This window comes from Oncorhynchus mykiss, chromosome 18 (genome assembly GCF_013265735.2).
Source record: "Oncorhynchus mykiss isolate Arlee chromosome 18, USDA_OmykA_1.1, whole genome shotgun sequence".
NCBI classification, from domain to species: domain Eukaryota; kingdom Metazoa; phylum Chordata; class Actinopteri; order Salmoniformes; family Salmonidae; genus Oncorhynchus; species Oncorhynchus mykiss.
Window position 1 is genome coordinate 61,420,920 of NC_048582.1, and position 24,921 is coordinate 61,445,840.

Here is a 24,921-nt window from a genome sequence, read left to right on the forward strand (position 1 = left end):
AGCAGCAGATAATGAAGCATCTGTCCCAACGGCCTGGAAGACCAAACATAATTAGAAAACTGGGAGACAAAACGGATTCCATGCCCCCTGCTCGGCTTGCTGAAGATTGGTTCCATTTCACACAATCAGCCCCCACACTGAGAGGAAATGATCATGTGTCTCTGCTCATAGACTAGTTCAACATTCTATGAGAATGAGGCCTGATTCCATTCTGTAATGGGGGTGTTGGAGAGATTGTATGGGGGTGAGGCTGTCTAATCATTTTCTTGGATCCTTTGTTAGTTTTCCCTCAAAGAATCAACTGGTCTGGATAGCTACTGGTGTGAGTAACACTGTAATAGCTCCACTTAAGGTTTGTACTGTGCACCTTATCGAAACACTTCACCACTCCAATACAAATTTAAAACATATCTACTTCCCCCATCTCTCGCTCCCTCCCTCCTCCATCCTCTCAGATCATTTCTGCAGCCCAGACGCTGGCCCTGCACCCATCCAGTAAGATTGCCAAGGAGAACCTGGATGTGTTCTGTGAGGCCTGGGAGTCCCAGCTCTGTGACATGGGCGTGCTGCTCCGGGAGATCAATGACGTGTTCGAGGGCCGCCGAGGTGTGTGTGTGTGTGTATGTGTGTGTAATGGGCATCCAAGGTGGGCCTCCCGGTCTTGGGAGAGGGGAGGGAGAATAAGTGGTAAGAGGAGTTTGGTTGGGTTGGGACAGGCCTCCTGTTGGGAGGAGAGGGGGGGTTGTTGGACTGGGATGGTCCCCCTTGTGGGAGGGGTGTGCTGGAGGGATTGGGTGGGGCAATCTCCCTGGTAGGAGGAGGGGCAGGGGGTGTTGGTGGGGTGGGGCCAACCCCCTGGTGGGACGAGAGGGGGGGTTATTGGCCTGGGACAGTCCCCCTGGTGGGAGGGACGTGTTGGAGAGATTGGGTGGGGCAATCTCCCTGGTAGGAGGAGGGGCTGGTGGGGTGGGGCCAACCCCCTGGTGGGACGAGAGGGGGGGTTATTGGCCTGGGACGGTCCCCCTGGTGGGAGGGACGTGTTGGAGAGATTGGGTGGGGCAGTCTTTTTTTTATATCTTTTTTTTTTACCCTTAGCAGGTAAGTTGACAGTAATGACCTGGAGAATAGTTACAGGGGGGAGGAGGGGGATGAATGAGCCAATTGTAAACTGGGGATGAGTAGGTGGCCATGATGGTATGAGGGCCAGAATGGGAAGTGATATTGAAGAACTGTAAGACCAGGATTGGATCTCACTCAGACAAGGGATGTTACCAAACAACCAACCCCTGGCAAGGGGATGATGTTTCTGTCCCTCATGGTTATTGATAGTAAAAGTTAATAAGACTGTGAAGGAATGGATTATTCATTCAGTTATGTCAAATCTGATGGACTCCCACCACTATTATATCGACACCACACTGAAATAACATTAATGCCGTATTCACTAGTCACCACACAGATTTCTCCCCACCCTCTTGCTCTCTTTCTCTTGCGCGCTCTCTCTCGCTCTATTCTCTTTATCTCTATTCTCTCTCTTGTTATTCTATTCTCTATATTCTCTTGCTCTCTATTCCCTCCCTCTATTCTGTCTCTTGCTATTCTATTCTCTATATTCTCTTGCTCTCTATTCCCTCCCTCTATTCTGTCTCTTGCTATTCTATTCTCTATATTCTCTTGCTCTCTATTCTCTCCCTCTTATCTCTTGCTATTCTATTCTCTATATTCTCTTGATCTCTATTCTCTTGCTTTCTATTCTCTCTTGCTATTCTATTCTCTTGCTCTCTATTCTCTCCCTCTATTCTCTCTCTTGCTATTCTATTCTCTATATTCTCTTGATCTCTATTCTCTTGCTCTCTATTCTCTCTTGCTATTCTATTCTCTTGATCTCTATTCTCTCCCTCTATTCTCTCTTGCTATTCTATTATCTTGATCTCTATTCTCTTGCTCTCTATTCTCTCTTGCTATTCTATTCTCTTGATCTCTATTCTCTCCCTCTATTCTCTCTTGCTATTCTATTCTCTTGATCTCTATTCTCTTGCTCTCTATTCTCTCTCTTGCTATTCTATTCTCTCTCTTCTCTTGCTCTCTATTCTCTCTTGCTATTCTATTCTCTCTCTTCTCTTGCTCTCTATTCTCTCTTGCTATTCTATTCTCTCTCTTCTCTTGCTCTCTATCTTAATATCTATCATTTTCATGGGCAGATAGTCTCTCCACAAGCCATGGTTGTTTGTACTCTCCGTCTCTCTTGCTCTCTATTCTCTTGCTCTCTCTCTCTCGTAGTCTTGCTCTCGCTCTCTCTATCCTCTCGCTCTCTATTCTCTTGCTCTCTATTCTCTTGCTCTCTCTTCTCTCGCTCTCTATTCTCTTGCTCTCTCTCGCTCTCTATTCTCTTGCTCTCTCTCTCTGTACTCTTGCTCTCGCTCTCTCTATTCTCTTGCTCTCGCTCTCTCTATTCTATTCTCTCTTGCTATTCTATTCTCTTGATCTCTATTCTCTTGCTCTCTATTCTCTCTCTTGCTATTCTATTCTCTCTATTCTCTTGCTCTCTATTATCTTAATCTCTATCATTTTCATGGGCAGTTAGTCTCTCTACAAGCCATGGTTGTTTGTACTCAGTCTCTGTCTAAGCTGTGGTAGTCTAAAATGTATTGATCCTATTCATAGACAGATCAATCTCTATAACCGTGGTTGTTTGTATTCTCTGACACAACGCAGCGATTAAAGCACCATCAGCACGATACCTCTCACCGAGCCACAGGCACAAACCGTTCTGTTACAGGCACACGCACACAGGCCTGTATCTCAACATTGGGTTATACCAACCGTTTCACAGCGCTCTCTCCCACTCCGCAGCGTAATTCCTATAATCCGTAACGTTTGTGGCGTGCCACGGTATTCGTATTTATGGGCCACGATCCAAATGACATGCAACGAGAGAGACGACGTCCCCCTGCTGAAACCATTAAATAGAGAAGTGTGTGTGGAGGGGTGCTGGTGCTGGTGCGACGTAGACAGTTAAACCTTGATGTGAAGTAATACTCCTTTTACGGCAGCGCCTCTTCAGCCGTTAAACACATCAGTGATGTTTATCACACCCTGACCACCCCTGTAAATTCTACTGAACTGTGCCTTTACCGGGACCAGCTACAGACAAGAACTTTGTTGAGTTGATTGGTTGCACTCCATTTGTAGTATGATAGGGGATGTGTTAGAGATAATCAACTGTAGTATGATAGGGGATGTGTTAGAGATAATCAACTGTAGTATTATAGGGGATGTGTTAGAGATAATCAACTGTAGTATGATAGGGGATGTGTTAGAGATAATCAACTGTAGTATGATAGGGGATGTGTTAGAGATAATCAACTGTAGTATGATAGGGGATGTGTTAGAGATAATCAACTGTAGTATGATAGGGGATGTGTTAGAGATAATCAACTGTAGTATGATAGGGGATGTGTTAGAGATAATCAACTGTAGTATGATAGGGGATGTGTTAGAGATAATCAACTGTAGTATGATAGGGGATGTGTTAGAGATAATCAACTGTAGTATGATAGGGGATGTGTTAGAGATAATCAACTGTAGTATGATAGGGGATGTGTTAGAGATAATCAACTGTAGTATGATAGGGGATGTGTTAGAGATAATCAACTGTAGTATGATAGGGGATGTGTTAGAGATAATCAACTGTAGTATGATAGGGGATGTGTTAGAGATAATCAACTGTAGTATGGATGGATGGATGTGTTAGGGCTGGGTGATATGGCCTAAAACTCATATCTCAATTTCTTTCAAACTTACAGGTTTTGGTTGTATGGTAACATCCCTTGTCTGAGTGAGATCCAATCCTGGTCTTACAGTTCTTCAATACCACGTCCCATTCTGGCCCTCAAACCATCATGGCCACCTAATCATCCCCAGTTTACAATTGGCTCATTCATCCCCCTCCCAATATATATTTATTATTGTTATTTATTTATTTTTAAATTAATATTCTCTAAATAAGCTTTGTTGTACAATTAAAGGTAAAATACACTGCATTTAAAACAGTCAGCAATAATCTAATGAATTCCAAGCTTGTGAAATTATACAGAGGCTGAATATATTCCTTCCACAGCCATAAGACCCACTAATTATTTTATCAAAATATTTGTACCTGCTTTTTGTTGTTGTTGCAATAATCACTGATCTGGCCTTCTGGTTGGTCTATAAAAAAAATATTAAGTTACAAATTTAACCAGAACTATGCATAATACACATTCACTAATAATGTAGCACACATATGCATAATACACATTCACTAATAATGTAGCACACGTATGCATAATGCACATTCACTAATAATGTAGCACACATATGCATAATGCACATTCACTAATAATGTAGCACACATATGCATAATGCACATTCACTAATAATGTAGCACACATATGCATAATGCACATTCACTAATAATGTAGCACACATATGCATAATGCACATTCACTAATAATGTAGCACACATATGCATAATGCACATTCACTAATAATGTAGCACACGTATGCATAATCCACATTCACTAATAATGTAGCACACATATGCATAATGCACATTCACTAATAATGTAGCACACATATGCATAATGCACATTCACTAATAATGTAGAACACATATGCATAATACACATTCACTAATAATGTAGCACACATATGCATAATGCACATTCACTAATAATGTAGCACACGTATGCATAATGCACATTCACTAATAATGTAGCACACGTATGCATAATACACATTCACTAATAATGTAGCACACATATGCATAATACACATTCACTAATAATGTAGCACACATATGCATAATGCACATTCACTAATAATGTAGCACACATATGCATAATGCACATTCACTAATAATGTAGCACACGTATGCATAATCCACATTCACTAATAATGTAGCACACATATGCATAATGCACATTCACTAATAATGTAGCACACATATGCATAATGCACATTCACTAATAATGTAGCACACATATGCATAATACACATTCACTAATAATGTAGCACACATATGCATAATGCACATTCACTAATAATGTAGCACACGTATGCATAATGCACATTCACTAATAATGTAGCACACGTATGCATAATACACATTCACTAATAATGTAGCACACATATGCATAATGCACATTCACTAATAATGTAGCACACGTATGCATAATACACATTCACTAATAATGTAGCACACATATGCATAATACACATTCACTAATAATGTAGCACACATATGCATAATACACATTCACTAATAATGTAGCACACATATGCATAATGCACATTCACTAATAATGTAGCACACGTATGCATAATGCACATTCACTAATAATGTAGCACACGTATGCATAATCCACATTCACTAATAATGTAGCACACGTATGCATAATGCACATTCACTAATAATGTAGCACACGTATGCATAATGCACATTCACTAATAATGTAGCACACGTATGCATAATGCACATTAACTAATAATGTAGCACACGTATGCATAATGCACATTCACTAATAATGTAGCACACATATGCATAATGCACATTCACTAATAATGTAGCACACATATGCTGAGCACTTTCTGGCTGCTGTTCCTTCACTCTGAGGTCCAAATCATCCCAAACCAGCTCAATGGGTGCGGCAGGTAGCCTAGTGTTTAGAGCGTTGGGCCAGTAACCAGCAGGTAGCCTAGTGGTTAGAGAGTTGGGCCAGTAACCAGCAGGTAGCCTAGTGGTTAGAGCGTTGGGCCAGTAACCAGCAGGTAGCCTAGTGGTTAGAGCGTTGGACCAGTAACCAGCAGGTAGCCTAGTGGTTAGAGCGTTGGGCCAGTAACCAGCAGGTAGCCTAGTGGTTAGAGCGTTGGGCCAGTAACCAGCAGGTAGCCTAGTGGTTAGAGCGTTGGGCCAGTAACCAGCAGGTAGCCTAGTGGTTAGAGCGTTGGACCAGTAACCAGCAGGTAGCCTAGTGGTTAGAGCGTTGGGCCAGTAACCAGCAGGTAGCCTAGTGGTTAGAGCGTTGGGCCAGTAACCAGCAGGTAGCCTAGTGGTTAGAGCGTTGGACCAGTAACCAGCAGGTAGCCTAGTGGTTAGAGCGTTGGGCCAGTAACCAGCAGGTAGCCTAGTGGTTAGAGCGTTGGGCCAGTAACCAGCAGGTAGCCTAGTGGTTAGAGCGTTGGGCCAGTAACCAGCAGGTAGCCTAGTGGTTAGAGCGTTGGACCAGTAACCAGCAGGTAGCCTAGTGGTTAGAGCGTTGGGCCAGTAACCAGCAGGTAGCCTAGTGGTTAGAGCGTTGGACCAGTAACCAGCAGGTAGCCTAGTGGTTAGAGCGTTGGGCCAGTAACCAGCAGGTAGCCTAGTGGTTAGAGCGTTGGGCCAGTAACCAGCAGGTAGCCTAGTGGTTAGAGCGTTGGGCCAGTAACCAGCAGGTAGCCTAGTGGTTAGAGCGTTGGGCCAGTAACCAGCAGGTAGCCTAGTGGTTAGAGCGTTGGACCAGTAACCAGCAGGTAGCCTAGTGGTTAGAGCGTTGGGCCAGTAACCAGCAGGTAGCCTAGTGGTTAGAGCGTTGGACCAGTAACCAGCAGGTAGCCTAGTGGTTAGAGCGTTGGGCCAGTAACCAGCAGGTAGCCTAGTGGTTAGAGCGTTGGGCCAGTAACCAGCAGGTAGCCTAGTGGTTAGAGCGTTGGGCCAGTAACCAGCAGGTAGCCTAGTGGTTAGAGCGTTGGACCAGTAACCAGCAGGTAGCCTAGTGGTTAGAGCGTTGGGCCAGTAACCAGCAGGTAGCCTAGTGGTTAGAGCGTTGGACCAGTAACCAGCAGGTAGCCTAGTGGTTAGAGCGTTGGGCCAGTAACCAGCAGGTAGCCTAGTGGTTAGAGCGTTGGGCCAGTAACCAGCAGGTAGCCTAGTGGTTAGAGCGTTGGGCCAGTAACCAGCAGGTAGCCTAGTGGTTAGAGCGTTGGACCAGTAACCAGCAGGTAGCCTAGTGGTTAGAGCGTTGGGCCAGTAACCAGCAGGTAGCCTAGTGGTTAGAGCGTTGGGCCAGTAACCAGCAGGTAGCCTAGTGGTTAGAGCATTGAGCCAGTAACCAGCAGTTAGCCTAGTGGTTAGAGCGTTGGGCCAGTAACCAGCAGGTAGCCTAGTGGTTAGAGCGTTGGGCCAGTAACCAGCAGGTAGCCTAGTGGTTAGAGCATTGAGCCAGTAACCAGCAGTTAGCCTAGTGGTTAGAGCATTGGGCCAGTAACCAGCAGGTAGCCTAGTGGTTAGAGCGTTGGGCCAGTAACCAGCAGGTAGCCTAGTGGTTAGAGCATTGAGCCAGTAACCAGCAGTTAGCCTAGTGGTTAGAGCATTGGGCCAGTAACCAGCAGGTAGCCTAGTGGTTAGAGCGTTGGGCCAGTAACCAGCAGGTAGCCTAGTGGTTAGAGCGTTGGGCCAGTAACCAGCAGGTAGCCTAGTGGTTAGAGCGTTGGACCAGTAACCAGCAGGTAGCCTAGTGGTTAGAGCGTTGGGCCAGTAACCAGCAGGTAGCCTAGTGGTTAGAGCGTTGGGCCAGTAACCAGCAGGTAGCCTAGTGGTTAGAGCGTTGGGCCAGTAACCAGCAGGTAGCCTAGTGGTTTGAGCGTTGGGCCAGTAACCAGCAGGTAGCCTAGTGGTTAGAGCATTGAGCCAGTAACCAGCAGTTAGCCTAGTGGTTAGAGCATTGGGCCAGTAACCAGCAGGTAGCCTAGTGGTTAGAGCATTGGGCCAGTAACCAGCAGGTAGCCTAGTGGTTAGAGCATTGGGCCAGTAACCGAAATCCCTGAGCTGACAAGGTAAAAATCTGTCGTTCTGCCTCTGAACAAGGCAGTTAACCCACTATTCCTTGGCCGTCATTGTAAATAAGAACGTGTTCTCAACTGACTTAAATTTTAAAAATGTCAAATTTTAGAAAATGAACACCGGTCTCATAAACAGTCACTCAAGCACAAGCCCACGTGCTAGTGAGTAGCCAACTAATATTTATATTTCAAGTTTAGCCAACTTGGATCTAGGTATAATTTCACAAGCTCTGAATTCCGCTAACAAAGGGAAACAGTTAATGTTATGAACAGAACTTTATGGCCGTCTCCAACTGTTTGAACAGCCTGTTAGCCTGTCCACTTTGTTCAGATGTTGAAATCAAGTGGTTCTACCTTGTTTCTCAGAATGAGAACGAGTTGCAAATTTCTTATATAATTGTTATACTAGCTGCTTAGCATAAAACAATCTTTATTTGACTAAAATGCTGCTAGCGATACACGATACCATTATGCACTTGCGACAAACTGTGCATTCATTTTCCAGAATGAATGTTCATTGGTACATCAGTTTTAGTAGTGTCTGCTCTGCTCGAAATTTGAGGAGTTGAAACATTAACAGACTATGGTTAGAAAGGTTAACTTCTCTATTATAGTAAAATAATACTGATTTTGTTGGACCAAGCCTCAAATGCAAATAGCGAGTTGAAACCGTTGGTCAGAGAGGAAGAAGTGACCTCTCATCTTTGTTGTTGTGAGTGGTAGGGGGATGGGCTTGGGAGAAAGAGGCAAAGTGAGAGGTTTGACTCTCGCCAAAATCTGTAATATAAACCCAATGTGTTTCTATGTGCTTATTTTGAACCTTGTCGCCTGCCTTCCCGCCTTTGGGACAACGACTCCCATTGTTAGAGTGGAGACATGAGCATCTAGTCATTACATACAGATCTCTGGTGTAAATGGGAATGTGCACAGCACAGAAAAAGCGAACGAGACGAGACCAAAAATACAACATGAGAACGCTCATAAAAACAATTAACACAAAAAGCCTAGATTATGCGATATGGAATATCGTGCAAAAACATAAATTCGAATTAATCTACTTCATTCGATATACCACACTGCCCTAGGATGTGTAAGGGACTATCAACTGTAGTATGATAGAAGATGTGTTGGAGATGATCAACTGTAGTATCATAGAAGATGTGTTGGGGATAATCAACTGTAGTATGATAGAAGATGTGTTGGGATAATCAACTGTAGTATCATAGAAGATGTGTTGGGGATAATCAACTGTAGTATGATAGAAGATGTGTTGGGATAATCAACTGTAGTATCATAGAAGATGTGTTGGGGATAATCAACTGTAGTATGATAGAAGATGTGTTGGGATAATCAACTGTAGTATGATAGAAGATGTGTTGGGGATAATCAACTGTAATATGATAGAAGATGTGTTGGGATAATCAACTGTAGTATGATAGATGTGTTGGGGATGATCAACTAGTATCATAGAAGATGTGTTGGGGATAATCAACTGTAGTATGATAGAAGATGTGTTGGGATAATCAACTGTAGTATGATAGATGTGTTGGGGATGATCAACTAGTATCATAGAAGATGTGTTGGGGATAATCAACTGTAGTATGATAGAAGATGTTGGAGATGATCAACTAGTATCATAGAAGATGTGTTGGGGATAATCAACTGTAGTATGATAGAAGATGTTGGAGATGATCAACTAGTATCATAGAAGATGTGTTGGGGATAATCAACTGTAGTATGATAGAAGATGTGTTGGGATAATCAACTGTAGTATGATAGAAGATGTTGGAGATGATCAACTAGTATCATAGAAGATGTGTTGGGGATAATCAACTGTAGTATGATAGATGTGTTGGGGATGATCAACTAGTATCATAGAAGATGTGTTGGGGATAATCAACTGTAGTATGATAGAAGATGTTGGAGATTATCAACTAGTATCATAGAAGATGTGTTGGGGATAATCAACTGAATCCCTCCCTTTATAGTATTATTTCATTTGTTGGAATTAATAGCGGAAAACCATTGGAAATGCAGTATAAAAAAGGAGTGTAGGGATTTAAAAAGGCATACAATCATTTTGCTGGGAAATTATGTGACCAAACGGACCATTATTTCACCTTAAACCATGGCATTGTTGAATACATGTTTCTGATTGGCTTGAAGGGCATTCTAGAGCGTGCATTATTTCTCTATAACACATGGTATAGCTAGCTGCAAGGTAGTATTCAATGGCTATAGTTCATTCTTACATGTTCTATGTTTGAGCTGCTTTTGAAAGCAAAAGTCGAATTGAAAATATTGGCATTGTTGATTTCGATTTTCATAATGGCAAACTAGGACTGATGGTTTGATTAGTTAAACTAGCACGTTTGTTTGGTTACCATGGCAACTACTGTAGCTATCTGGTAAACTTGTTAGCTACTTCAGGGGATGTTGAACACATTTCTACTGGCAATTTAAAATATTTATAGCGGGAAATGTGTTAGATTATAGCCATGAAGGGCCTCCCTGGTGGCACAGTGATCTAGGGAACTGCATCGCAGCGCTAGCTGTGACTCTGGGTTCGCGCCCAGGTTCTGTCGCAGCCGGCCACGACCGGGAGGTCCGGCATAATTGGCCTAGCATCATACGGGTTAGGGAGGGTTTGGCCGGTAGGGATATCCTTGCCTCAGTGGGCGCAGTGCGCGCTAACCAAGGTAGCCAGGTGCACTGTGTTTCCTCCGACACATTGGTGCGGCTGGCTTCCGGGTTGGAGGCACGCTGTGTTGAGAAGCAGTGTGGCTTGGTTGGGTTTTGTTTCGGAGGACTCATGGCTGTCGAACTTCGTCTCTCCCGAGCCCGTAAGGGAGTTGTGATGAGACAAGATAGTAATTACTAACAATTGGATACATATATATATATATATATATATATATATTATAGCCATGGGATAATCAACTCAGGGCTCTATGCATTCTCTGGAAAATAATGCAACTCTGTGGAAGGTCAGTTACACTTCTTCATGGAACACACCTTACACGTCGTTCATTATTTTCCATATAACTCATAGCCTCCCGTTCATTATCCCAAACTTGTGATCCAATGGCCAAAATGTGACTAAAAAAAAATATTTTTCCTCAAAATAGTATTTCTTTCTGATTTTAATAACAGGTGATAAAAGAGCTTACTTGACGCTTCCCAGACCAGGGGTGAGTATCAGAATAAACAATACTATGATTGGTGGGTATTTCCAATGTCATTCTGTTTAAATGATTTTCCCTCACTTTCTCCTTTAATATCACTCATCCTGTCAAACGTTTTCTTCCCTCCAGAAACATTCAGCCAACCTGAAGACGGTGAAAGCTGTTAAACTAGATACGGAGGTATAACTAGACTCCTCAATTACACAATACACCTCACATAGTGCACAACTTTTGACCATACCCTATATATGGAATACAGTGGCATCTGGGCTGCATCTACTACCTCATCCTGACAGGTGCATTTATTCTGCAGGAAATGAATACCTGGTCAAACAGGGGAATAATGGCGATTATTGCAGGGACCTTGCATGGTCTGATACAGTTGAAGTCGGAAGTTTACATACACTTAGGTTGGAGTCATTAAAACTAGTTTTTCAACTTGTTAACAACCTATAGTTTTGGCAAGTTGGTTAGGACATCTACTTTGTGCATGACACAAGTAATTTTTCCAACAATTGTTTAAAGACAGAATATTTCACTTATAACTCACTGTTTTAGATTTCCAGTAGGTCAGAAGTTTACATACACTAAGTTGACTGTGCCTTTAAACAGCTTGGAAAATTCCAGAAAATGATGTCATAGCTTTAGAAGCTTCTGATAGGCTAACTTACATCATTTGAGTCAATTGGAGGTGTACCTGTGGATGTATTTCAAGGACTACCTTCAAACTCAATGACTCTTTGCTTGACATCATGGGAAAATCAAAAGAAATCAGCCAACGCCTGAAGGTACCACGTTCATCTGTGCAAACAATAGTACGCAAGTAGAAACACCATGGGACCATGCAGCCATCATACCACTCAGGAAGGAGACGTGTTCTGTCTCCTAGAGATGAACGTACTTTGGTGCGAAAAGAGCAAATCAATCTCAGAACAACAGCAAAGGACCTTGTGAAGATGCTGGAGGAAACGGATACAAAAGTATCTCTATCCACAGTAAAATTAGTCCTATATCGACATAACCTGAAAGGCCGCTCAGCAAGGAAGAAGGCACTGCTCCAAAACCACCATAAAAAAGCCGGACTACGGTTTGCAACTGCACATGGGGACAAAGATCGTACTTTTTGGAGAAATGTTCTCTGGTCTGATGAAACAAAAATAGAACAGTTTGGCCATAATGACCATTGTTATGTTTAGAGGAAAAAGGGTGAGGCTTGCAAGCAGAAGAACACCATCCCAACCTTGAAGCATGGGGGAAGTGGAAGCATCATGTTGTGCTTTGCTGCTTTGCTGCAGGAGGGACTGGTGTACTTCACAAATAGATGGCATCATGAGGTTTGAAAATTATGTGGATATATTAAAGCAACATCTCAAGACATCAGTCAGGAAGTTAAAGCTTGGTTACAAATGGGTCTTCCAAATGGACAATGACCCCAAGCATACTTCACAACTTGTGACAAAATGGCTTAAGGATAATAAAGTCAAGGTATTGGAGTGGCCATAAAGCCCTGACCTCAATCTTATCGAAAATGTGTGGGCAGGAATGAAAAGGCGTGTGCGAGCAAGGAGGCCTACAAACCTGACTCAGTTACACCAGCTCTGTCAGGAGGAATGGGCCAAAATTCACCCAATTTATTGTGGAAAGCTTGTGGAAGGCTCTCTGAAACGTTTGACTTAAGTTAAACAATTTAAAGGCACTGCTACCAAATACTAATTGAGTGTATGTAAACCTCTGACCCACTGGGAATGTGATTCTGACATTTCACATTCTTAAAATAAAGTGGTGATTCTAACTGACCTACGACTACTTTTTACTGGGATTAAATGTCAGGAATTATGAAAAACTGAGTTTGAATGTATTTTCCTAAGGTGTATGGAAACTTCCGGAGTCTCACTCCGTCATGAATGGGCGTGCATACACAAAATTATAATGAATAATTGGAAATTATTAGGAATGTTTGATGTCTTTTAAGAGAGGTGAAGAGTGGAATTGTTGACTTTCTCAAGCAGCAATGAGTTTTATCTTTAAACTGATAATATGACTTAAGAAATTATTTACATCCTTTGAATTTTTCCACATTTTGTTATGTTACAGCCTAATTTTAAAATGGTTTAAATTAATATTTTGTGTCACTGGCCTACAAACCCATAATACCCCATAATGTCAATGTGGAATTATGTTTTTAGAAATGTTTAACATCAAAATGTCTGCCTAGCAAAGATCAACAACCAACTTGACAGAGTTTAAAGAATAAAACAAAAAAGCACAAATATAATACAATCCAGATGTGCAAAACTCTTAGACTCACTCAGAAAGACTCTCAGCTGTAATCGCTGCCAAAGGTGACTAATTGACTCAGGGGGTTGAATAGTTATGTAAAGATATATTAGTGTTTTATGTTTCATATATTTTTGACAAATGTTAGAATTTTTCTTCCACTTTGTCATTAGAGTATTTTGTGTAGATCTTTGACAAAAAAAATACTATTACTTTTTTTTTTAACCCACCTTGTAACCCAAGAAAATGTGGAAAAAGTGAAGGGGTGCAAATACTTTCTGAAGGCAATGTATATGGTTATGAATGATCATAATTCAGTAATGATGATGATAATGAATGCAATGTAGATAAGAAGTAATGTGGTTATGGGCTCATCATGCACTGACCTTACGGAAATCACCGAATATGGTGGAATCTCAGAAGGTTTGGGCTTGATTAGTAGTCTTGGATGGGAGACCATCCTTAACTAATGGCGGACCCACGATCTCTCCGCCCCAGGAGCAGAGCACCATATCCAAGCTGGGTCTAGAGCTGCGTCTGCTGACCTCCGACGTGGACACGGAGGTGGAGAAGTGGGAGGACCAGGAGCAGGACATCGTCCGCCAGGGCCAGAGCATGTCCAGCATGGCCTACTCCATGTACCTCTTCACCAGGTAGACACCAGCTGTCTGTCCTCACCAGGTAGACACCAGCTGTCTGTCTGTCCTCACCAGGTAGACACCAGTTGTCTGTCTGTCCTCACCAGGTAGACACCAGCTGTCTGTCTGTCCTCACCAGGCAGACACCAGCTGTCTGTCTGTCCTCACCAGGTAGACACCAGCTGTCTGTCTGTCCTCACCAGGTAGACACCAGCTGTCTGTCTGTACTCACCAGGCAGACACCAGCTGTCTGTCTGTCCTCACCAGGCAGACACCAGCTGTCTGTCTGTCCTCACCAGGTAGACACCAGCTGTCTGTCTGTCCTCACCAGGTAGACACCAGCTGTCTGTCTGTCCTCACCAGGTAGACACCAGCTGTCTGTCTGTCCTCACCAGGCAGACACCAGCTGTCTGTCTGTCCTCACCAGGTAGACACCAGCTGTCTGTCTGTAGACACCAGCTGTCTGTCTGTCTCTGTCTTCACCAGGTATACACCAGCTGTCTCTCTGTAGACACCAGCTGTCTGTCTTCACCAGGTAGACACCAGCTGTGTCTGTCTGTCTTCACCAGGTAGACACCAGCTGTGTCTGCCTGTCTGTCTCAGCCAGGTAGCTTATCTATCAATCATTAGACTGTCACTCAATAATAATAATAATAATAATAACTTTATTTATACAGTATAGTACTTTTCAATACAAGTAAAAGTGCTTACCATCATAAAATAATAAAAGTACTAACAATGAAAGGAGGAAGGAGAATGGAAAAAATATAGATACATTGAAATCATACATTAAAAGCATCTTTATAAAAGTCTTCAGCAAGCCTGCAGTATAAATGTCAAGTATACTTTGCACCAGCCAGGTATTGACCACCAGCCAGGTATTGACCACCAGCCAGGTATTGACCACCAGCCAGGTATTGACCACCAGGTATTGACCACCAGCCAGGTATTGACCACCATTGACCATCTGTATGGATATAGAAGAAGAGAACACAGATGCCGTCACGCATCTTGTTGATATGATGTTCATAGTCAATATACTTAATCAGTTGTTATCATCAGGTAATATTTCATTCATTTCCTGTATCGATTGTGCAGGGGGGAGGGCCTACTGAAGACGACCATGGATCTCTTCCACCAGGCTGAGGTAACCGCCACTCCACTCATCCATCTCCTGTCCTTCATCCTCCTCTACTTCATACAGGGCTTTAATTGAATCTGTCCCAGGTGCCATTAAACACAACCACGTCCCAGGGAGAAGACCGAATCAATACAGTATTAAAAGGCCCAAGACAATAATTTGTCTGTGGTAAGGAGAGGATGAGTCAGGGAGCAGAGTGCCCTGGCCCTGTACTTAATGTAGAGAGAGAGAGAGAGAGAGATATGATGATGATCTGCACTCGCTGTAGGAGAAAAGGGGAAAGAGCGAGGAAGAGAGACAGAAGAAGTGCTGATGAGGCCACCTGTCGTTCAATCAGCAGGGCCTTCACAATGCCACACACACAGAGACAGCCTAATCTTCCACTGTGGAGCTCCCACTGAGCGATAATAACCTCTGCTAATTCACTGAGGTGGAAAAGGGCAGCTGTCTTCTATGACACAAACACTACAATTTGTCAGGTCCTCTAGAGATTGATTATTTATTTATGTTTGGTTCATCCTTGTACATTAACAATACAACACAAGGAATATGGGTTTTTAGTTCTACCATATACTGCTGGTGTTCCACATATCTCCTTTTAGGATTTTTCTACTAATCCTAAAATTGTGGACATTATACAATGGGGTGGGTCTAATCCTGAATGCTTTTGGATAAAACCGCATTCCAGCCGGTGTCTATTCCACAAGTTACTACCTGCTAATAAGTATATGATGTTAAAATGCCAATTTAATCTGTTCAATCTGACTGAGCAATCCACTGTCTCATCAGCCCAGCCAGGCAATTTATAAACTTGATCTCCACTATAAAAAGCATCTAGACATTCTCACATTTATTTTAGACTAACATTTAGTTTCAACAGCGGAGATTTGTATAAACCTTGCTGTATGTCTCTCCGACATTTGCAACGTTGTTTCAATATTCAAATTCGATCTCCTGCTGTCCCATAGTAATGCACATGTCAGGACGAGATGGAAATGCAGGCAGTGTTTCTCAGCCGGTAGAAATCATGATGTTTTGTTGGCTAGCTCCTCTGAGCAACGAGAGAGCACATTTTATATTCCAGGCGAAATCGCGCCTCATTAGCTCATTGTTAAGGATGTATCCAAATAAATGTCATTAGAAAACAGCTTAAACAAGTGAAAATACTGTTGTTATTCTGGCTGCACTGTTTGACGTGACTGCAAGGGATAACAACATTGCCAGCCAGTATGGCAATGGAACATTTAGAACAAACGACTGGGTCACGTCCATAGACAGAACAATAAGACTGAACGACTGGGTCACGTCCATAGACAGAACAAAAAGACTGAACGACTGGGTCACGTCCATAGACAGAACAATAAGACTGAACGACTGGGTCACGTCCATAGACGGAACAATAAGACTGAACGACTGGGTCACGTCCATAGACGGAACAATACGACTGAACGACTGGGTCACGTCCATAGACAGAACAATAAGACTGAACGACTGGGTCGCGTCTCTGGCAACCGAACCGATAGAAGGAGCGACTAGCCGGATTGGGTAGCAACCCTAGATATGGGACTATATCTTGTGAAAGAACGAAATAGTATGAATAAATTCATCAAAATAACGTTTTGAAAGATAATGTCAATCATTATTTGAATATGTTGGTAACCCGTTGTATGGAGGATACCCAGTGCTTGGAGGATATATTGGTACTTTGTCTCAGGTCTAACAAAACCTGTGCCAATATATCCAACAAACACCGGCTTCTCTGGCATTATCACTTAAATAGAATATGGAATAGAGTAGTAGAACACGGAACAGAGTAGAGAACTTTTAATGTCCCCTCAAGTTTCAGGATGCAACCATACTTTCTATAACTCTACCCTTTCACACAGCAACATTTAACTTGCAATTATTCTAATTAGCTGCTCACCAAAACCTTACAGTACAGTGTACCAGTCTTGTGTACATCATCCCAGCTACTTACAATACAGCCATTGAGTGGAATTGACAATAGATTTGCCAGACCAGGGTTCAAAATGTTCTGCCAGACCAGGGTTCAGAATGTTCTGCCAGACCAGGGTTCAGAATGTTCTGCCAGACCAGGGTTCAGAATGTTCTGCCAGACCAGGGTTCAGAATGTTCTGCCAGACCAGGGTTCAGAATGTTCTGCCAGACCAGGGTTCAGAATGTTCTGCCAGTAAAGTGAGCCATGCTTTGTTTTTTTCTCTCTCTCTGTCTGTCTCGCTCTCATTTATATATATATATATTTATATTTCTCTCTCTCCTTCTGCAGGTGCTTTCTGAGGAAGGACTCCAGCTGTGTTCTTCAGTACACACTTTGTCCACCCTGGTACACGCGCACGCAACCACACCCACGCACGTTCTTCACCCACGCTAGGCAGGAAATTAATCCTGCACCCAGTTTCAGTTTCCTCTGTACTCAAAAATCAAAGAAACAAGGAAGTATGCCTCCCTCTTTCCAAAGTGCCCAGGTCCTGGAGTTGAATTAAATGTCCCTCTTTGACAGCCATTCATGACTGCCATCCGTCTCTGGGTAAAGTGAAAATGTGGTTATCAACACTGGCTAACCCTACTCTCCGGAGAGTGCACCCAAACACTAATACACGCACATACACACTCACACATACTACTAATACATAATCAACACATCCAGCACTTCAGCTCAGCAGCGTGCGTTTGATTAATTACTTCAAACAAACATTGGCTAATGGAGCTCCCCCCACTGGAATGAAGCAGGCTTGTGGTGCAGCTGCACTGCCCTCTTGTAAATGATCAAGTTCTTTATGCTAATCAGCCTGAACATTTTCAACTGAGGCTTAAAATGTTCCTAAAAATGTTTACCAGAGATTGTGAATGGTACGACACAGACATATTCTAATGTAGTAGGATAATATCAATATACTGTGCCTTCAGATGTATTCAGACCCCTTGACTTTTTCATCATTTTGTTACGTTACAGCTTTATTCTAAATTGGATTAAATTATTTTATTTTTCCTCAGCAATCTACACACAATACCCCATAATGGCAAAGCAAAAACTGGTTTGACATTTTTGCGAATTTATAAAAAACCAAAAAAACAGACACTTTGCTATGAGAATCAAAATTGAGCTCAGGTGCATCCTGTTTCCATTGATCATCCTTGATGTTTCGACAACTTGATGGGAGTCCACTTGTGATAAATTAAATTGATTGGATATGATTTGGAAAGGAACACACCTGTCCTATATAAGGTCCCACAGTTGACAGTGCATGTCACAGCAAAAAACAAGCCATGAGGTTGAAGGAATTGTCCGTAGAGCTCCGAGACACGATTGTGTCGAGGCACAGGTCTGGGGAAGTGTACCAAAAAATGTCTGCAGCATTGAAGGTCCCCAAGAACACAGTGGCCTCCATCATTCTTAAATGGAAGAAGTTTGGAACCACCAAGACCCTTCCTAGAGCTGGCCACCCGGCCAAACTGAGCAATCGGGGGAGAAGGGCCTTGGTCATGGAGGTGACAAAGAACCTGATGCTCTCTCTGACAGAGCTCCAGAGTTCCTCTGTAGAGATGGTTGTCCTTCTGAAAGGTTCTCTCATCTCTGCAACACTCCAACAATCAGGCCTTTTATGGTAGAGAGAACGCCAGACGAAAGCCACTCCTCAGTAAAAGGCACTTGACAGCCAGCTTGGAGTTTGCCAAAGGCACTGAAAGACTCTCAGACCATGAGAAACAAGATTCTCTGGATTTAACTATTTGGCCTGAATGCCAAGCGTCACGTCTGGAGGAAACCTGGCACCGTCCCTATGGTGAAGCACGGTGGTGGAAGGATCATACTGTGGGGATGTTTTTCAGCGGCAGGGGCTGGGAGGCTAGTCAGGATCGAGGCAAAGATGAATGGAGCAAAGTACAGAGAGATCCTTGATGAAAACCTGCTCCAGAGCGCTCAGAACCTCAGACTGGGGCGAAGGTTCAACTTCCAACAGGACAACGACCCTAAGCACACAGCCAAGACAATGCAGGAGTTGCTTCGGGACAAGTCCAGAGCATCTCTGGAGACCTAAAAATAGCTGTGCAGCAACGCTCCCCATCCAATCTGACAGAGCTTGAGATGATTTGCAGACAAGAATGGGAGAAACATTCCAAATGCAGGTGTGCCAAGCTTTTAGCATCATACCCAAGAAGAATCAAGGCTGCCAAAGGTCCAACAATATAAAGGGTCTGAATACTAATGTAAATGTTTCAGTTTATTTTATTTGATGAATTTGCTATAATTTCTAAAAACCTGTTTTTGCGTGTAGATTGATGGGGGAAAAGTATTTCAGACATTTTAGAACAATGCTGTAACATAGAAATAATTGCATATGGCATACAGTTGAAGTCAGAAGTTTACATACACCTTAGCCACTCAAGTAGTATTTGGTAGCATTGCCTTTACATTGTTTAACTTGGGTCAAACGTTTCGGGTAGCCTTCCACAGGCTTCCCACAATAAGTTCGGTGAATTTTGGCCCATTCCTCCTGACAGAGCTGGTGTAACTGAGTCAGATTTGTAGGCCTCCTTGCTCGCACACGCTTTTCCAGTTTCGCCCACACGTTTTCTATAGGATTTAGGTCAGGGCTTTGTGATGGCCACTCCAATACCTTGACTTTGTTGTCCTTAAGCCATTTTGCCACACCTTTGGAAGTATGCTTGGGGTCATTGTCCATTTGGAAGGCCCATTTGCAACCAAGCTTTAACTTCCTGACTGATGTCTTGAGATGTTGCTTCAATATATCTACATAATTTTCATACCTCATGATGCCATCTATTTTGTGAAGTGCACCAGTCCCTCCTGCAGCAAAGCACCCTCACAACATGATGCTGCCACCCTCGTGCTTCAGGGTTGGGATTGTGTTCTTCTGTTTGCAAGCCTCCCCCTTTTTCCTCCAAACATAACAATGGTCATTATGGCAAACAGTTCTATTTTTGTTTCATCAGACCAGAGGACATTTCTCCAAAAAGTATGATATTTGTCCCCATGTGCAGTTGCAAACCGTAGTCTGGGTTTTTTATGGCGGTTTTTTGAGCAGTGGCTTCTTCCTTGCTGAGCGGTCTTTCAGGTTATGTCGATATAGCACTTTTCGCACCAAAGTACGTTCATCTCTAGGACACAGAACGCGTCTCCTTCCTGAGCAGTATGACGGCTGCGTAGTCCCATGGTCTTTATCCTCTCGTACTATTGATTGTACAGATGAACGTGGTACCTTCAGGTGTTTGGAAATTGCTCTCAAGAATGGACCAGACTTGTGGAGGTCTACTGACCTTGGCTGATGTCTTTTGATTTTCCCATGCTGTGAACCAAAGAGTCACTGAGTTTGACGGTAGGCGTTGAAGGCATTGAAATACATTCACAGGTACACCTCCAATTGACTCAAATGATGTCAAATTAGCCTATCAGAAGCTTCTAAAGCCATGCCATCATTTTCTGGAATTTTCCAAGCTGTTTAAAGGCACAGTCAACTTAGTGTATGTGAACTTCTGACCCACTGGAATTGTGATACAGAGAAATAATCTGTCTGTAAACAATTGTTGGAAAAATTACTTGTGTCATGCACAAAGTAGATGTCCTTACCGACTTACCAAAACGATAGTTTGTTAACAAGAAATTTGTGGAGTGGTTGAAAAATTAGTTTGAATGACACCAACCTAAGTGTGTGTAAACTTTCGACTTCAACTGTACATGAGAGACTCCAAGCACAGTGAGATTTTAATGTATAAACTACATTCTAACCTATATAGGTTTGCAAAATTCCGGTAACTTTCTCAAAATTACCTGGTTTTCCAGAGATCCTGGTTGGATAATTCATGGAATTATTAGGGAATAAGTAGGATATCCGGAATCCTCCAAACCAGGAGAAATTTACTGGAATTTTGCAACCCTACTCCTAAACCTTAACTTTGTTTTTATAGAACAACTTTTTTTAGTGATCACATTTTGACATAACTGTCTCTCCTTTTCCCTCTCACAGCTGATGGATGAAGAGAAGGGGGTAGTGCTTTCAGAGATGGAGAAGCTTATGTGCTTATGTCAGCAGCTGCAGATGGGGGTGAGGACGCCGGTACAGGGCAAGACTGCCACCTTCCAGAAGGTACTGTTACTGATACACCAGCCTTACAGTGACATATGTGGAACTATGCTGCTGTTGTCAATAGTGCTGTCCCCGACTAAACAAAATCTTGGTTGTCCGAAAGTCTTCTATTCTTTCGACCAATCGATTGTCCAAAATGTTTAAACGTGTACTTTTCCATATATAGACACACCCTATGTGTTTTAATAATGCATATAGTTGGTTTTGAGTTTACGGTTTTATGAAATAAGACCATGCTCCAAGAGGGCGCCAGACATCTAGATATCCAGAAGGAAAAAGGTTTTTACGTGACCCAACTATTTGCCTCCCGTTGCTGCTGGCTTTCGCAGATTCTGCCATTTATCGAACCCACAAATGCTGATGCTCAAGATACTCAACTAGTGTAAAGGAGGACAGTTTTTATTGCTTCTTTAATCAGGACAACAGTTTTCAGGTGTGCTAACATAATTGCAAAAGGGTTTTCTAATGGTCAATTAGCCTTTTTAAAATGATAAACTTGGATTAGCTAACACAACGTGCCATTGCAACACAGGAGTGATGGTTGCTGATAACAGGCCTCTGTACGCCTATGTAGATATTCAATTATTATTTTTTTATCTGCTATTTCCAGCTACAGTAGTCATTTACAACATTAACAATGTCTACACTGTATTTCTGATCACCAACAGCCTAACGACCAAACAATCAACCAGTCAACTAATTGGGATCAGCCTTAGTTGTCAATGACTGGATTTGTTTGTGTGATAAAATCCACTTTTATTTGAAAAGCTTAGTTCAAAATGTCAGCAAAATAATGTCTATCAGTCATACAGATATTAACTGGAGCGTTCTATTACTATAAATACAGTTCAATCTTGTGACAAAAGACGTGGTTGGAGAGAAGAGTGAGACAATGCACAGAAAAGAAACTGACGAGGAGTATTGATTAACTGCACTGAAAAAGAACAGAAAGTCAACCCATTCATCAGCATTGGCAGCATTGGGCAAAGATTTGTTACTGCTTTACAGAGAGGTCAATCATGAAAACATGATCGTAAAATTAAACCCTTTAATGACACTGAGCTTAATTAACCTCCATTAAAATCAGTTGGACAGTGATGAACTGGCATGGGTCACTTTTTACTCATGTGGAAGGTTACAGTCAGAATGAGAGATTAGAGAATGACATGGGATGCATCCCAAATGGCACCATATTCCCTATATAGTGCACTACTTTTGACCAGAGTCCACTGGAGTCTGGTCGAAAGTAGTGCACTATATAGGGAATATGGTGCCATTTGGGATGCATCCCATGAGCTTCTATGATTAATGTGGATCGGTTATATAGGCATTGGCTTTCTCCTCAAGTTGTCATTAACCAGACAGATCAGTCTTCTGTTAGTCTGTCAGGTTGGTTTAATCAAACAAAGGTCATTGCTGAAAGGCCTTTTTTAACGGAGCAGGAAATTGAGGCTCTGGTGGTTGTCAAAAGCTGGTTTTAACCTAGCCAATCAGCTTTCCCATGTGGTTTACCAACATTTCCCCACAGGGATAAAAGTCGTTATCTTTATGTTGTTAGGATAATTATTACATTCTATAAAGACCACCAACCATCCTTGATATATTTTTCTGTCTGTCTCTAGGTGGATTCATCCATTCAGAACACTAGAGCCATTATGACTGTGGTAATCTACCTCCTGCCAGTCTGTAATAAACTTGTCAGAAAGGTGAGAAGTCACAATTGACATCAGCTGATCTACCAAGTTCTCCAAGTAACCAATGTTTACTGGGGTTTGAGTAGACAGATGAAAGTCAATGGTGGTCATTTTCTCCAATGTTTTTACATTGGTTAGATTTTTTTTTAAAATAACTACCATATCCTATGTCTGTGTCTCCAGTATAAGTCAGAGAGAAGCAGTCTGGACTCTCCACAGAGCTGGAGGGACAGGCAGTCGTCCACACCCATCAAAGACGGCGCGCTCAACGGCAAGAACAGCAACGGCTTCGGGGCCAAGTCCCTGGAGAAGCATATGGCCAGCCTCACCTTCCTGGAGAGCAAGTAGTCCAGTCTAGTGACCTTTGACCCCTAACCTGTATCACCTATCACAGAGCTGGAGCACACCATTGTCAACTACCGGGGGGGGGGGGGGGATAGACGCCTCAGTCACTTCGACAATTTTGTCAACAACAAAAAAAAATACGCTCACTTATGTGCCTGTCAGTGTAATCAGCCCATTCACGTTGTCGTGTAACTAACCTGTAGCACATCTCAGCCAAATGTATCACATGTATAAAGAAAATATCTGAAATTTACTGAAATGAAAGCCATGGCCAGAGCATGATGCCATCATCACCATGTCTTTGAATCTTACCCAGTGATTTGGGCTGTTACCCCAGCTTTCTGATCACCTGGTCCCAGCTCAGTTTTTGAGCTGTCTTGTCGATACCTATGGCCATTGTCATGAGGAGTTGGCAAGACCGACCAAACAGATCTGGGACCAGGACAAAGCTGATATTGCTCTCACTATTGTACACCAACCAAAACGCATCATGGCTTAGCAATTATTGAGTGTAATTAATGCAATCTCACTTTGATGCCAAATAAGAGAGTAAATTGAAGGTTTAATCACTGAATTATGCCACTTAGCTTGCTATAAACTGACTGACACATACGGTTCTTATTATGCCTCTATTTCAGCAGAGACAATTTTATCCGACTGACTTTCTACTCTCTGTAATGTATTGAATCATTTTCTGTGTATATGTGGTATACTGTTTTATCCACGTTTTCAGAAGACCTATCTAAATGATTGTTGATCCAGCGCATGAGTCAAATGAACTGTGGTTTTGAAGCTGTTCGTTATGAAATGTACTTGAAAGTAAAAGTATGTCCCAAATGGCAACCTATTCCACATACTGCACCCGTTCTACCAGTCACATTCTGTTAAAGGTCTCCGAAGCACACACATCCCTGGGTCGCTTGTCTTTTCAGTTCGCTGCAGCTAGCGATTGGAACGAGCTGCAAAACACTCAAACTGGACAGTTTTATCTCCATCTCTTAATTCAAACTCAATCATGGACACTCTTACTGACAGTTGTGGCTGCTTCGCGTGATGTATTGTTCTCTACCTTCTTGACTAATGTGCTGTTGTTTCTGCCCAATAATGTTTGTACCATGTTTTGTGCTGCTGCCATGTTGTGTTGCTACCATGTTGTGTTGCTACCATGTTGTTGTCATGTTGTGTTGCTACCATGCTGTGTTGTCATGTGTTGCTACCATGTTGTGTTGCTACCATGTTGCTACAATGCTATGTTGTCTTAGGTCTCTCTTTATGGAGCGCTGTCTCTTGTCGTGATGTGTGTTTTGTCCGTGCAGGTGGCCTTTTGGTAGTCCGTCATTGTAAATAAGAATTATTATTATTTTATTTACCCCTTTTGTTTCCTCCCCAATTTCGTGGTATCCAATTGGCAGTTACAGTCCTGTCTCGGCGATGCAACTCCCGTACGGGAGAGGCGAAGGTCGAGAGCCGTGGGTCCCAACCAAGTGGTATTGCTTCTTGACACAATGTCCACTTAACCCGGAAGCCAGCCCCACCAATGTGTCGGAGGAACACACACTGGCGACCATGTCAGCGTGCACTGCACCTGGCCCGGCCCATAAGAATTTGTTCTTAACTGACTTGCCTAGTTAAATTAAATACAAATATAGTGCACAA

The 24,921-nt window shown here is 42.6% G+C and overlaps 1 protein-coding gene across 1 annotated transcript in view; it reads left to right on the forward strand.

Annotated features, from left to right (window-relative positions):
* The window catches only part of LOC110496656 (alpha-catulin), a 108,309-nt gene extending 84,188 nt beyond the window's left edge, over positions 1 to 24,121 (forward strand). The window contains exons 11-19 of the mRNA XM_036953442.1: positions 456 to 606; positions 11,014 to 11,051; positions 11,175 to 11,225; positions 13,821 to 13,975; positions 15,059 to 15,107; positions 17,389 to 17,445; positions 21,107 to 21,226; positions 22,849 to 22,932; positions 23,104 to 24,121. Coding sequence (XP_036809337.1) covers positions 456 to 606; positions 11,014 to 11,051; positions 11,175 to 11,225; positions 13,821 to 13,975; positions 15,059 to 15,107; positions 17,389 to 17,445; positions 21,107 to 21,226; positions 22,849 to 22,932; positions 23,104 to 23,268 — 870 coding nt within the window. The 3' untranslated portion in view covers positions 23,269 to 24,121. The remainder of the gene's footprint in view (positions 1 to 455; positions 607 to 11,013; positions 11,052 to 11,174; positions 11,226 to 13,820; positions 13,976 to 15,058; positions 15,108 to 17,388; positions 17,446 to 21,106; positions 21,227 to 22,848; positions 22,933 to 23,103) is intronic.
* The last annotated feature ends 800 nt before the right edge of the window (positions 24,122 to 24,921 follow it).